Source organism: Gadus macrocephalus, chromosome 4 (genome assembly GCF_031168955.1).
Source record: "Gadus macrocephalus chromosome 4, ASM3116895v1".
Lineage (NCBI taxonomy): Eukaryota > Metazoa > Chordata > Actinopteri > Gadiformes > Gadidae > Gadus > Gadus macrocephalus.
Window position 1 is genome coordinate 22716622 of NC_082385.1, and position 16190 is coordinate 22732811.

At 43.0% G+C, this 16190-nt stretch overlaps 1 protein-coding gene across 2 annotated transcripts in view; it reads left to right on the top strand.

Moving 5' to 3' along the window:
- Positions 1-193: 193 nt before the first annotated feature.
- aamp (angio-associated, migratory cell protein) overlaps positions 194-16190 on the top strand; it is a 28284-nt gene continuing 12287 nt past the window's right edge. Inside the window, exons 1-8 of one of the 2 annotated variants that reach the window (XM_060050683.1) lie at positions 194-274; positions 410-498; positions 1153-1296; positions 2279-2398; positions 2580-2719; positions 12777-12918; positions 13299-13382; positions 13774-13889. In XM_060050683.1, the coding sequence (XP_059906666.1) occupies positions 225-274; positions 410-498; positions 1153-1296; positions 2279-2398; positions 2580-2719; positions 12777-12918; positions 13299-13382; positions 13774-13889 (885 nt within the window). In that variant the 5' untranslated portion in view covers positions 194-224. Of the gene's footprint in view, positions 499-1152; positions 1297-2278; positions 2399-2579; positions 2720-12776; positions 12919-13298; positions 13383-13773; positions 13890-16190 lie in introns of both variants that reach the window. The other variant, XM_060050684.1, reaches the window with a different exon arrangement.

Here is a 16190-nt window from a genome sequence, read left to right on the forward strand (position 1 = left end):
TGGATAATTTTCTGGCCTTTATGCATTCAGTAAATGTATCGGTCAATTAAAAATAAGAAAAACTAGCTAATTTAGTTTGACGCTGACAAAAACCTCTAGCGGCCGGGGAGAGAACTAAACAATCTGCGGTGCACCGCGGCGCCCTCTAGCGGCTGAGGAGAGAACAACATTAACGCCACGTCTACCACGTCATACTTGCGCGACAGCTTCGTGGGTTGTCCACAATGTACAACACACACGCGCACACACGCGTGATGCAGAACATGGGTTCATAGTGGGTGACATGTACTCGTATTTATTCCATTATTCTGCTTAAACTATATTGACGACTTAAACGTGCAACGGGAGGTAGGATTGTCTCGTGGGTCAAGTTTGATCGAACTTTAATACCGATTTATTATCAATCCAGCAAAATAATGGATCAAGACTCGATAATGCTGCACGGGGATGAGGAGATCATCGAAGTGATCGAGCTGAACGACGCAGAGCCCGGACCTGGTATGTGTTCAGCTGTTGTATTTTATTTATTGACAAGGCCTTAAGTGGAGAGCTCCCTATGTCCTTATGTTCCCCTGCTATATAATGTCACCAGTACATCATATCAAACTCTCAGTCACGCATCAGACTGGTCATTCCAACAATAGCAACTCAGGAAAGATTGAATTTAACTTACTCCTGACAGATGGAATAAACTCAGGACTCAAACTGGAGCAACTGGTCTCAATTGAGACGGTCAAGGGGATGACTGAAGTCTCATTAAATAAGGATTGCTCGTGTTTTAAATGTCTTTCCTAATCGTCCCATGTATATTCTTTGAGATGTTGTTCTGGTTGTTTGACCTACTGTTTATATCTGTAATCAGGGCGCCATTGAAAAAGAGAGCCTTCTCTAAATGGCCTTCCCTGAATAAATCAAATAAAAAGAACTATAGGCCTATAGGAAAAGTTCCACACCTTGTTTTTAACATAACGAAAGACAAACCGTTTACCTAACCTAGGTCGACACAGAAGTATCTAGATCTTGATGAACCTGAGGCGACAGTCGACTCAAAAAAATCAAAGATTCCTTCCCCATCTCTCTCCCCTTTCTCTCCCTCTCCCTCGCTTCCTCTCTCTCCCTTTCCCTCTCTCCCTCCCCTCCCCCTTCCCTCAGATGATCTGGCAGACGACCTCGAGGACGTGGACTTCGAGGACGGCGGCGATGGCGAGGACAACGAGGGCTGGGAGACGGAGGACGAGATGGAGGCGGAGGAGGTGGAGCAGGACGACAGCGAGCTCACCTTCTCAAAACACACCGGTACGACCCCCTGCTCCGGGGGGGCAGTAGCTCAGGAGGTAGAGCAGGTTGACTGGTAACCGTAGGTTGCTGGTTCGATCCCCGCTGCTAGAGTGTCGAGGTGTCCCTGAGCAAGACGCCGCACCCTGACTGCTCCTGACGAGCTGGCTGTCGCCCTGCGTGGCTGACTCCGCCGTCGGTGTGTGAATGTGTGAAGGAATGGTTGTAAGTCGCTTTGGATAAAAGCGTCAGCAAAATTCCCTTTAAATGTAAATGCTTCTCTCACCTCACTTAACCATACATCTCCCCAGGATATGGCCCTCACTGTAAAAAAATGGCTGTGAAATCCACAGTGACTTACTATGTTTCTGCATAGTTAATTACTGTGTTTTATTTTACAGTTGAAAAACTACTACTGTAACCAATTATACAGTACTTGACTGTTACTGATTTATTATACAGTTACCAAACTGCTACGGTAACCAAAAATACAGTACATACTGCATAGTAATAACTGTGATTTGTTTTACAGTAAGTTACTTGTCATTTGCTTCCAGTAAGTCACTGTGAATGTCACAGTCCTTTTTTACAACTACTTTACCGGACATGACCCTATTTTACCATAATAATGAAGATAATGGGGCTTAAGTTGTACTTCACAGGTCTGGATCGGCAATGCAATGCTGCTTCTACAAATACGATGTGATGTTTAATACTTCTGCTGTGTAATACTCCATTTAATATTGATGCTTTTATCCAAAGCTGCTTGCATTTAATTGTTGGTGTATGTTATTGAGGAGGGGTTAGAGGAACTTGCTCAAGGATGCCTACAGGTAGACTGGAGATTGGGCATCGAACTCGGAACCTTTTGGCTGGGAGGATCACACTAACCAGTATCCTGCCCTTCATCTTTTCAGAATAAAGGGCTACACTGAGCGAATAGAACCGTCTGTAATAATCGATCACCCAGTAAACATCGGTACACCTCCGTGGGTCCCTGCAGGCTCCGTGTTCTGCGTGGGTCTCGACCCGGCGACCAACGCCATGGCCGTCACCGGGGGTGAAGATGATAAGGCGTACGTGTGGAGGATCAGCGATGGAGAGGTGCTCTTTGAGTGTACCGGTGAGTTATCCCTGTTCTCACTCACTCACTCACTCACTCACTCACTCACTCACTCACTCACTCACTCACTCACTCACTCACTCACTCACTCACTCACTCACTCACTCACTCACTCACTCTATTGACGACTTAATAATGATCAATCATTGATAATAATGGATCAAGACTCTCTCTCTCTCAGGACACAAGGACTCTGTGACGTGTGTGTGCTTCAGCTTCGACTCAGCGCTGGTGGCGTCGGGGGACATGAGCGGAGTCATCAAGGTGTGGCAGGTGGACACCAAGGAGGAGGTGTGGTCCTTCGAAGTCAGCGACCTGGAGGTGCGTGCACGTGTGTGAGAGGGAGCAGAACAGAGTAACATTTTGAAACCTTACGACATTTAAATAATTTGTCCACTCATGTCGCCAGCCAGTATACATTCAGTGGCGCCAACTTCAGGTCAACATTGGGGGGTCATAAATATTTTGTTCAAATGTGTTCCACCAAAAAACAGGCTATAATACTTCTCCAAAGTCCTGCTTTCAGAATTTTAGGTTCAGAACAGTAGTTCATTAGTTATTTACGTATTATTTATCTGTATTTGGTTTGATTTATCCCAAAATTGGGTTGTGAACTTGTAATGATGTACGAATTAACCATTCTATCAATTCAGGAATGCGTTTCACAAGTGCGTTACGAGTGGCGGGGCGCACCCTTATTTTCCATAAACATGCCCGCATAAATGGGAGTAGGCCTAGCTTAATTGCATTTCAGTCATAATTTAGAAATGTATGGCCTTAAACATTAGCCTACTAGGCTGCTCATGCGTCGCTGCTTTAAAACTTATTTAGTATCGTTTTCATTGAGTTTGACGTAGCGATAGCCTATAGGCCTACGTTGCAAGGCCATTCTTTTGGGAACCAAAGATAACGCAAGACACCCGTAGGCTATTCTTAATTCATTGCAGATCTAAACATTGTCGAGCAATTAGATTAAACATTGAATGAACGTTGTTTATTACAATTGTTCCATTCTATTGCGGTGCGCTAATAAGCTCACATCACCTCACCCTAGTCTCGCAAAGAACAAACAACATTTTGTAGCCTAACATTAAAATATCAAGTGCATTAATAGAGGACAAGTGGTCAATATTTTTAACTAACAAATGTTAACATGAAAACGAATTAAATGTGTGCAAACGAACATTCACAGGCAAGAGAAGTAGCCTAAACTTCAATAGGCTACATATTAAACGAATAGGCAATTAATACAATCAGAAATACAGGCCTATCAAATTCCTTACATATTAAAACTCAAAACTCAACAAACTCAAAACTCAACAAGTGCAATTAGGTAACATTATCCTTAAGTAGGATGGAAATGTTTCCCCTAAAATGAGAATGTATTTCTCCTCTGGTCACACGCATCTATGAAATCATTTGTAACTTTTTTAGGTCAATCTGTTCTGTGCGTCGCTTATGTGTGTGAAGTAGGGCCAAGTGGTTCAGCCTACGAGCTGTCATTGTTCATGCATTCCCCTGGGGTATTAAAAGGAAAAGTTCGTAAACGTTAGTTTAGTTTTGTTTTTTAATATGAAGACAATCTATTCTCAATATTACTTCCATCATTGGTAAAGCAAACTCACAAATCAATTCGCAAAAAGATTGTTCCTTTTCTATAAAAGGTTTGTGTGGCATAGGATTTCCCCTTGTTAATTTGGTTTGCGTAGAACCGAAAATCGGTTGCTATGGAAACGTGACGTCACACTTTTGTACTCTTGTCTGTTCAGCCTTCAAAACAATAGCTGGTAAATTGTGAAAAATGCATTAAACTGTAATCATAAAACGCGGTTATATGCTATAAACCCTATAGTATCTTGGGTACTATAAAGGCTGGGACGAATTTCAAAGTCCACCTTATGTTGAAAGTATAGACCGTGGCGATTCCCATTGAAACGAATGGCGCGGTGATTTTCTTCAAAACGAGAGCCGGTCAATTGGGAAAAATGAATTAAACTGTAATCAGACAACACGGTTATAACGTTAGCTCATAGCTGAGTGGACTATACCTCCCGTTGCCAAGTCGTAGCTAAGGTGCGTCCTATTTACTGGAGGAGTGAACAGTTGCATAATAAACTTACGGGAGGGTACTGATTGGAAAATATCGTGCATTTTGAATGTCCAAATAGCTCACCACTAACATTTTCGTCCTGTCTCGTCAACGAAAACAAAATGACATTTCGTCATAGTTTTTATTATAAAAGATCTATTTTTAGCTCGTCAACGTCTCGTCTTAGTCACGGAAAAAAGGTTGTTGACAAACATTTTTCGTCTAATTTTCTTTAAAGGAGCATTTCACCGGTGGAGGCATGAATATGTATTGAAATTGGGTCCTATATGTAGTAGGGCTGTCAAAATTGCTCAAAAATGACATTCGAATGTTCGTTTGGAAAAAAATCACGAATTCGAACTATTCGAATATCTGGTTGCCTATTTTACGCAGTTGCCGTCAATATGTCAATAATGCGACAAAACTATGGTTCAAATTAGTGGGATATATATATATATATATACGTCTCGTTGAGAGTGCTGGTGGGCGGCGGCTTCCTGCTGGGCATTTCCTTACTTTAAAACGAGGGACATCGCGAACAGACGGAGGCTCATTCACAAAGCAGTTAGGCGCTTGTACCGCGGGAGTGTTTTTTCACATTCGAATATTATGAGGGACATCGCGAACAGACAGAGGCTCACTCACAAAGCAGATAGGCGCTTGTGTAACCGAGCGTTGGCACTTAGATATTTATATGACAAGAATGACACAAGCGTGGAAGGGAAAATAGTCTCGTTTACTTAGTACATATCAGAAGTCACCCAGTCACAGCGTGAGAGCTGGAATACCTACAGTGGGGCAAAAAAGTATTTAGTCAGCCACCAATTGTGCAAGTTCTCCCACTTAAAAAGATGAGAGAGGCCTGTAATTTTTTTCATAGGTATACCTCAGCTATGAGAGATAAAATGAAAAAAAAAATCCAGAAAATCACATTGTCTGATTTTTTTTAAAAATTTATTTGCAAATTATGGTGGAAAATAAGTATTTGGTCACCTACAAATCAGCAAGATTTCTGGCTGTCACAGACCTGTAACTTCTTCTTTAAGAGGCTCCTCTGTCCTCCACTCGTTACCTGTATTAATGGCACCTGTTTGAACGCCTTATCAGTATAAAAGACACCTGTCCACAACCACAGTCACACTCCAAACTCCACTATGGCCAAGACCAAAGAGCTGTCAAAGGACACCAGAAACACAATTGTAGACCTGCACCAGGCTGGGAAGTCTGAATCTGCAATAGGTAAGCAGCTTGGTGTGAAGAAATCAACTGTGGGAGCAATTATTAGGAAATGGAAGACATACAAGACCACTGATAATCTCCCTCGATCTGGGGCTCCACGCAAGATCTCACCCCGTGGGGTCAAAATGATCACAAGAACGGTGAACAAAAATCCCAGAACCACACGGGAGGACCTAGTGAATGACCTCCAGAGAGCTGGGACCAAAGTAACAAAGGCTACCATCACTAACACACTACGCCGCCAGGGACTCAAATCCTGCAGTGCCAGACGTGTCCCCCTGCTAAAGCCAGTGCATGTCCGGGCCCGTTTGAAGTTTGCTAGAGAGCATTTGGATGATCCAGAACAGGATTGGGAGAATGTCATATGGTCAGATGAAACCAAAATAGAACTTTTTGGTAAAAACTCAACTCGTCGTGTTTGGAGGAGAAAGAATGCTGAGTTGCATCCAAAGAACACCATACCTACAGTGAAGCATGGGGGTGGAAACATCATGCTTTGGGGCTGTTTTTCTGCCAAGGGACCAGGACGTCTGATCCGTGTGACGGAAAGAATGAATGGGGCCATGTATCGTGAGATTTTGAGTGAAAACCTCCTTCCATCAGCAAGGGCACTGAAGATGAAACGTGGCTGGGTCTTTCAGCATGACAATGACCCCAAACACACCGCCCGGGCAACGAAGGAGTGGCTTCGTAAGAAGCATTTCAAGGTCCTGGAGTGGCCTAGCCAGTCTCCAGATCTCAACCCCATAGAAAATCTTTGGAGGGAGTTGAAAGTCTGTGTTGCCCAGCGAAGGTCCAAAAACATCACTGCTCTAGAGGAGATCTGCATGGAGGAATGGGCCAAAATACCAGCAGCAGTGTGTGAAAACCTTGTAAAGACTTACAGAAAACGTTTGACCTCTGTCATTGCCAACAAAGGGCATGTAACAAAGTATTGAGATGACCTTTTGTTATTGACCAAATACTTATTTTCCACCATAATTTGCAAATAAATTCTTTAAAAATCAGACAATGGGATTTTCTAGATTTTTCATTTTGTCTCTCATAGCTGAGGTATACCTATGATAAAAATTACAGGCCTCTCTCATCTTTTTAAGTGGGAGAACTTGCACAATTGGTGGCTGACTAAATACTTTTTTGCCCCACTGTATATCCAAGTACGGAAACCCCGAGGGGATAAAATACATTCGCTCTTCACAATACTAGTCTGTTACACTTGTACCGCGGGAGTGTTTTCGAATTCGAATATTATGAGGGACATCGCGAACAGACAGAGGCTCATTCACAAAGCAGATAGAGGCGCTTGTACCGCGGGAGTGTTTTTTCACATTCGAATATTAATTTTCACGTTCGAATTCGCGTTTTTGGATACATTTCGAACGAATATTCGAACTTCGAATATTCGTTGACAGCCCTAATATGTAGTCGAATAATAAAATACAATTCTAATTTGGTGCCGTCTTGACCGAGAAAAGGCAGAAAGTGACTTTTTGGCGCTTGTGGATTGAAGACAACAACTCCCACCATGCACAGCTTCGCTGGCGGCCACTCCCGCTGATCATCTCCGCCTATCGGACACCTCCTTGTTCCATCTACTAATGGAACAAATCAGCGTGGAGCTTGAACCGACGTCACTAGAGTCGTGACGCTTGCACAGAAGCATACGGCCGACATCTTTCTTTATTCTGGGTGGAAATAGTAACATAGTTACGCCATTAAATGCGTTTATGTAAACATTTTTAGCGAGAAATGTGCATTTTAATTTCATAATGTTCGCTCGTTGAATGTGAAGGATGTTTGGTTTGATAGTTATGACGAAGAGGGAACGCTCCATTCACTTGCATGGACAGCGTCTCTGGTTGCTAAGCAACCTCAACGTCTTGGCGGACTATCTGCTGATCAACACTACGAATGCTGGAAACACACAGAGGTGGGTAGAGTACTGAAAATCTATACTCAAGTAAAAGTACAATTACTTCTTTCAAATTTACTTGAGTAAAAGTAAATATTCCAATTGTAAAAACCTACTTGAGTAAGAGTAAAAAAGTACTTTGTTTTAAAGTTACTCAAATTACAAGTTACTTTACATTTTTGTATTGCAGTGCTTGGATCAGTGAAAAATACCAAACGTGTGTATGTGTGAGAAAGATGCACTCTCAAACATTTCTTCACAAGTTGCTTCATTCTGTATTGTTCATTAAACAAACATAGGCCATCAAACAAATTTACACTAAACATGTAATTTAACTTCAGCTTTGACAAAAGCATTGTAGGAACAGTTACCAATTAAACACTAACCAGAGAGAGAGAGAGAGAGAGAGAGAGAGAGAGAGAGAGAGAGAGAGAGAGAGAGAGAGAGAGAGAGAGAGAGAGACACCCCGAGAGAGACCCCGAGAGAGACCGACCCCTTAACAGTGGTATAATGAGCACATACCACAGCCTGTCGTGATCTATTGCTTAATTATAATTAGCTCTGGTAGTTGTTTCTGTTCCACGACATTTTGTATGTCATGTTTGTGGTGTGGGATGAAGAGAGTGGTAATGAATCAGATGTAGTGAGTGTAACATAATTCACCTACAGTATTTTGTCATGTGTTGTTCTTTCAATTGTGTTGTCGTTTACTGCATGTCATTTACTGTTTTGGTGGTTCAGGGATCGCTGTCCCTTTAAGGATTACGGCGTTTCATGACGTCAGAGCCCATGCGGGATTTGTTTACCTGCAGCGCGTTTTGATTTCCGGCTTTTCTCTTTGACTAAATAAACGAGTCACACCACTGTGTGCTCAACGTGCGAAATTGTATCTTTCACTTATTGCAATTTCCACACAGATTTGTTTTGACGCAATTGCGATTCAGCCTACGCATAGCATGGTCTGGCTCGAGTCCTCAGCCCCAACGTAATCGTGAGCTGTCTCCCCGGCAATGGAATCGCTACAATATTGCAATCTAGGGAGGGGGCGTCGCTAACGTGTACGCTTGTATTACAGTCAACGAAGATAATATGTTTATGAAAATACTAATTTTAATGAAGGCACGATGGAAAATGTAATTGAGTAAAGAGTGGAATTCTAAATCAAATATTTACTCGAGTAAGAGTAAAATTACAGACTTAAAAAAGGAACGTGAAAAGTACTTTATATCCGAAAAAAGTACTTTTTTACTCATTTGCGTTACTTGTAACGCGTTACTACCCACCCCTGCACCAGACACACCATGTGAAGTTATTTAACCCGATTATTGTTATGCTAACCCTTTATATCCGAGATTATTTAATCTAACCCGATCTAAACTCTATCATGCACCCAAACACGGCGGCGTTTGGGTTTCCTACCTCGGACTCCTAAATCCCGCGCAGCCACAGGCGCGTTGAACCAATTTTTGTGACACACAATGATCAAGCGTCAAGTTAGGCACGTTACACGCGTTTGGTGTGGCCGTAGCCCATGTCCACCAAAAGCGTTTTTTTTATGCGGTTTCACCCAAAAAATCGGCTTTGTGTGGACGGGGCCAAGAAGGCGAACACACGTCACCAAGACGGGGAGACAGCACCAGGCGATTTACGCCACTATCTGCCAATGGATCGTGGATGCCTGGGCTGATATAACAGTCTCAACTGTGGTCCAAGCTTTCACAAAGGCAGGAATAATCACTGAACTGCCAGGCAACAGCAGCGACACTGACTCGGATAATGACGAGAGGGATCCGGGCATGTTGGATGCCGTACTCGCCCAACTGTTCAATTCGGACACACAAGAATTCGAGGGATTCGTAGACGGGGAATGAACTGAAAAAGTGAGTTTATTGTTAAGAGATATTGATCAGATATTGATGAGATATTGTTAATATGCACATTAACGTTTGAACATCGTTACCATGGGAGTGACCGGAGTTGTCGGAACGCTTAATAAAGTTTGACTTTATCTGAATCTTTTGTTGACATTCCCTTTAGCACAGCTCGGTCTAGTCGATGCATAACGCAACCCCAGTCAAACGTTTGAATGCAGTATCTTCTATTCTATGCGCCTTATAATCCGGTGCGCCCTATATATGAAAACAGTTCTAAAATAGGCCATTCATTAAAGGTGCGCCTTATAATCCGGTGTGCCTTATAGTGCGGAAAATACGGTAGTCCTCGTTTGTATTTCTTTCGAAATGGTGAACTTTTGCATGGAGCCATCTTCTATGTCAGATCCAGTACCCTCCGCCAATGTACTTCAGTTTTATCAACAGCCTCTGTTATCTTAGCTTCAGACGCTGTGGATGTTAGTTTCTGCTGGTGAAGTCCCACCCACTGGCACTGCTCTAATAGGTCTTTAGCGTCAGTGGGTCCCACCCCCTAGAGGGGGGTGGGACTAGTGGTTGTAGTCTTACGAGAATCATCCCCTCTTACGCTTCCTATTTTCTTGTACGCAAAAATCGTCATATTGCGTCATTAAAAACAGGAAGTGTTGGAGATCGATACGGATCTCTCCAGAAAATAAGGGAATGATGCTAGACCATTCAAAAATATGCGGGGGGGTTCTAAAAATACAAAGCTTATGTGAAATGGGTGAAGTTGCCCTTTAACGAAATTAACACTGGTGTGGAGCAGGCCACAGAGACTTTGGAGCCTTAGGATCACCTACAGTGGGACTCTCCTGTGCGCCCTGAACCATATGTTGGTAGAACACGCTGAAGGAGGCAGCACTTCGCTTTGACTGCAAACTACAAAGCAGGACGTCAACGTTTTCAACGTCAGAGAGCAACAGCTTTGGTGACTGGATAGCTGCGTTCACCTCTTCCATGGGGTACATGACATCCACCAACAACCGCAGTGTAGAGTAGAAGGAGAATTTCCGTAGTTGTTTCAAGAAACCACTGCACTTGCTACCCGCATCACCATTAGACATTTCTGAGAAATCATGCAAGTAACTCGCCAGGCTCTCATAGTTCGCAAGAACTGACTTGACACTGCTTGCGGAAAGAGTCAAACCATGCCAGTCTTTTTGGTGACACTCTGATTGTATTGATCAGCTCTTTGACTGTCTTCATCGCATCTCGGCATATGTTAACCCTTGAAACGGCATCTTGATAGGCAAGGTTCATGTTGTGGGCATTACAATGCACGTAGGACTACATTGCCTCTTATTGTATGTCCTTTTCTGTATGCCCGACCTGCTCCCTGACATATTTGCAGCCCCATCGTAGCACTGTCCTCTACAATCTGACCAGGACAGACCCAGTCTAAGCAGGGAATCATTGAGAACGGAAAACAGCGTGTTGGCAGAAGTTGATTCAATTTGGTAAAATCCAATAAAGTCCTCTGTACTGTTCAGATCATTGTCAACATACCTAATGCAGACACTCATCTGTTCGTGCTGCGTGACGTCTGCCGTCTCGTCCACGATGACCGTGAACAATCTGGCGTCCTGTATGTCCGCAATGACTCCTCGCAGGACCTCAAACGCCAGCATCTTTATTATTTCATTTTGAATTTCATGCGACTCATACTTAAAATTTTCCTCCCTTTTTAGCCAATTTGCAAGAGCCTCATTATCCTGCGATCTTACTTGTAATGTCTGCATAAAATTGGAGTCGATATCTTCATGGCCTCTGACTGCCAAGCCCTGTCTCACCAGTAGCCGCAAGGTAGAGACGATGACCAGAAGAGCATCTTTTGCTTGGACCATGTCCTTAGCTTTTTGGTCGGACACATGCTGGAGAACATTTACCCAACGCACAAAGGTTGCGTATTTGAAGACAGCTTCTCGATGGCACTGGGACTTCTCGTGTGCTCGGAATTTCTCTGGCCCCTTTCTGAAGTTTGGAAATCCATCGGAGAGGAAGGCTCCCTCTCTCTTCGTGGAAAGCGTCCGTTCCGTTCGTCGCAAGACTGGCACACTTCACAAAAAGCTTTGCCATCTTTACATTTCAGCCATTTAAAAGTGGACAGCCACTCTTCTCTGAAACATCTCGCCAATGAACTTGAATTTTCCTCTTTCCTCTTGCGTTTTTGACTGGGACTGGGCACAGGGCTGACAGTCATCTAGGCCTAGCCCTACGTTACGTCGTTAGTGCAGGATGCAGTGACACTGGATACGGTAAGCACAGAGCTCATCTGTTCTTCTGTATTATTATTATCCACTCTGCCTTTGGTGACATTGATGGCAGTGGCATTGGTGGTAGCATTAGGCCTCCGAATAATCCACTTGACCATTATGTTTTGTCTTTTAATCGCTGCTATAGCTTTGTTTAGCTCACGCTAAGTTAACTCAAACTACGTAAGTGAGTGGACAAAACATATCAAAATTCGCGGGGTCGACCTGTCAATCATTTGGCACTCTGCCAACCATTGGTATGTTAGGAATGTTGCTAGTAATGTCTAAGAACGATTGGTGGGGGGGAGGGAGGTGGCGGGGCGGGAGGGAGCATTCAGCGCAGCGCAGCACAGCGTTCTCTTGAGCAGCAGAGCATTCTATCGTGCAGCGCAGCGTTCTATCGCGCTGGGTTTATTTAAAGGGCCAGACAACGAAAACGTGCCGGTTCACTTCGTTTCAATATTGAGGGGTTATTGCAAGGAAACTTGTGCCCCCCCAGATATGGCACCAGTGTATACATTACATTTACATTTAGTGGATGTTGCTGACACTTTTATCCAAAGTGATTTACAACCATTCATGCACACATTCACACACCGACAGCGGTGTCGACCACGCAGGGTGACAGCCAGCTCGTCGGAAGCAGTCAGGGTGCGGTGTCTTGCTCAGGGACACCTCGACACTCGACACCTCTAGCCGGGGATCAAACTAGCAATCTTCCGGTTACAAGGCAACCAGCTTTACCTCCTGAGCTACTGCCCTCCCTCTCTGCTCCCTCCATCCCTCCCTCTCTGCTCCCTCCCTCTCTGCTCCCTCCCTTCACACACTTGTGTTTGCGAGGCGAGATGGATTCCCTGAACCTGAACCACATGTATCTGTACTCACTGTGACCCGCCTTGGATTCAACCGCTGAAACGACCCAGGAAGTCAAATGCACTAACGCTAATTCTAACCGTGTGTGCGCCCGCCGCAGTGGTTGGAGTGGCACCCGTGTGCGCCGGTGCTGCTGGCGGGAACAGACGACGGGAACATGTGGATGTGGAAGGTTCCGGGAGGCGAGTGCAAGACCTTCCCTAGCCCCGCTTGCCACGGCAACGGGAAGATCCTCCCCGACGGTACGAGAGGGAGGCCCTCAGAAAGATGGTTCTCATTCCTAACATTTAAAAAGTGCTTTTTTTTTTTTTTTAACTAGTTAACTATAATCTAAAGTAAATTCTAACTTTATTTTATGAGGGATTTTATGGTTTATTTCAAAGAAAGTAGTTTTTGGTTTTGGATTCTTGACTTTTTATTTTCTAAGTGTTTGTAGTCTGGTAAATTGTTTAGAAAAGTGATTCCTCATTGAAATACTATATATATATATATATATATATATATATATATATATATATATATATATATATATATATATATATATACATTTTTTTTGTATTCATATATTTAAACTCAGACTGTCTGAAACTCAGGGACTGATGGTATGTGCCTGTGTCTTTAGGTAAGCGAGCGGTGGTGGGCTACGAGGACGGCTCGGTCCGCGTGTGGGACCTGAAGAAGGGGAACTCACTCCACGTCATCAAAGGTGAGGAGAGAGACACTGCGTCTATAAGACAGAATTATAACCCTGCTTAAAACTACTTGTTTGGTTCTTCTTCTGCGATTCTGAGCCAAACGTCCTCTAATTAAGTGGCCTCTGGGGATGTTAACCATGTGTGGATGACGTGTTATACAACTCTCTTATTTGAACCAGAAAACGTAGAAGAATAAATTGAGCTTTCAATTTGACCTTGAAATATTATTAAACGTTAGGGTTATGATTTATGTTTCTGAATCCATTTGTGTCATTTATATTATTGATAAATGCGTATTTTCCTAAACTCGGCAAACTAGCTTTCTGAATATCTATGTCTTTAGTCTAATAGTGCGGAGTTGTTTGGATGACCCTAAACGATTGTAACATTTCTGTGCACCAGGTCGCGACGGCCACCAGGGGGCGGTGACGTGCCTGGCGTCCAATAAGGACGGCTCTCTGGTGGTGACGGGGTCGGTGGACGGCTCTGCCAAGCTGATCAATACCGCCACAGGCAAGGTGAGTCTGGGTGACTCAACCTCATCAACTCATTACATAGTGAATAAGTGGATGTCAATTACTATTCATGTTAAGGGGAGAATTCGCTGGATTTATTGTAAGAGTTTATAAACCAACTCATTTTTTCTCTGATACATATTTAAACCGTAACCGTATACCAAGGGTTTCAGCGGGGTTGTTAAAGGTATTAAAAGGTAGTAAATTAAATTTGCCCAAATTAAGGCCATTAAAAAGTAATAAAAAGTAATAAACGTTATCTGACGAGGTATTATATTTCCAACAAGCCCTATGAGTTTTTCAATTTGTGTAATTTACGTGCAGGGTTATCGCCTAAAATTACTAAAACTTGCGTGGATTTATATTTATGTTGTGAGTAGGACCTGAGCGATATCAATGATGTCATGTGGTGCGTGCGCTGAAACAAACTGGATATAACCGGCTGGCTTGCGGCCAAACCACTCCACGAGTTCGCTTCTGTTAGTTCAAAGTCATTTGAAAGACAATAATGGGGAAATGCAAATTTTCGGACCTCTGGCTAGAGGAATCGATATTTGAAGAATGATCGCAAAAAGAACATTTGTTTGACCGGTTGCAATGGTTATATCAGTGTGGTTTACTTGCAGTTGCAGTGTTGATTAGCGATGTTGTCAGCTTACTGTTACATTAAACTGTAATCAGAAAATGTGGTTATATGCTATAGACCCTATCGTATCTGTGGTATAAAGGCTGGGACGAATTTCGAATTATATATATGTACACTTCATGTTGAAAGTATAGACCGTCGCGATTCCCATTGAAACTAATGGCGTGGTGCTTATTCTTCAAAACGAGAGCTGGTAAATTGTGAAAAATTAATTAAACTGCAATCAGACAACGCGGTTATATGTCATAGACCCTAGAGTATCTGTGGTATAAAGGCTGGGACGAATTTCGAATTATAAATATGTACAATCCATAACGTTAGCTCTCTGGCTCATAGCTCAGCTGACTAAAATACCTCCCGTTGCCAAGTCGTAGCTAAGGTCCGTCCTATTTATGTGAAAAACTTTATATTTGGATTCTAAAACGCATGAAAATATAAATGAATGATATTAATTTATTTTCTTCGGCAAGTGACCATGGTATAAGTGGGATAATGCCCTTCGAGGTGTCAAAAACATGTTTGATCGATTGTAATTAAAGGGGACTGCTTTTTGTGGGAGATGAACTCAAACAGAGTATACATTTAATAAGCATGCAATACGAATAAGAAAAGCATAATTATTAAAGTATTTGAATTTTTTTATTATGTTGGCAAGCAAGAAGTAGAATAAATGGGATTATCAGTTTTATTAAAACGGTTTGTGCAACCAACCGCCCAACAAGACATGATTGCGGCTCTTGTCGCTCTCGTCTCTTTCTGCATACGACATGCTCGTAGAGCAGGGAATGACGTAGACTGATAATCCCTCTATAGGAAGTACACTGGTGTGAATTTGTGCTACGGTATGGATTTTGACGTTACCGTGAGCCCGGTGTGACCGGTAGACCGCGTTTACATGGACACTTCTGATCAGATTAGAAGTGGAAGAACAGCTCAATCGGAATAAAAAATTATCATATATACGGCTCGATCGGAATATAATTCTCTGATCGGAATAGAATTCCATGCGGAATAGAAGAGGTGGTGTAGTCCGCTATAATCGACATGTATACATTTATTCCGATTGGTTTGGGGTGTGTGCGACTACTTTTTAACTTAGTGAGATGGCATCAGCAGCTGCAGTATTTCGCAATTGGTCAGTCGGTACTTTTATGAATGCCACACTTTTTTTTTTTTTTTTTGCCTGATTCACGTCTGTCTTAGTACTCCGTAAGTAGTCCGGTAACTTATCAACCCCAGCAAGTCCGCTTTCTAAGCAACGTCAACGTCTTTGGCGGACTATTTCTCTGCTGTTTTGGCAAGCCGTGTAATAATGTATAGAACGTCGCCGGTCATTATTGAAAATAATACCCTTCAGGGCGAAGCGAGGCACCTCCACTTTGCATCGCGGTCCGGTTTGCCCTGTCGGGGCTTATTTACCCGATAATGACCGGCGTTCTGTACTGCAACTTTATCCCTTACAAATATCATATAAGTCCAGACCAACATAACGGTTGTGCGCGAGAGACATATGAACATAATCTTGCCACTTTTGTAAATGCCATAGGCCTATATACAGTACATTCGGATTGCATGATAGGAATAGATCTATTCCGATTAGAAATAGCCAACACTAGCCAGGTAAACCTGGCTAGTGTGTAACGCGTTAGTACGTGGTA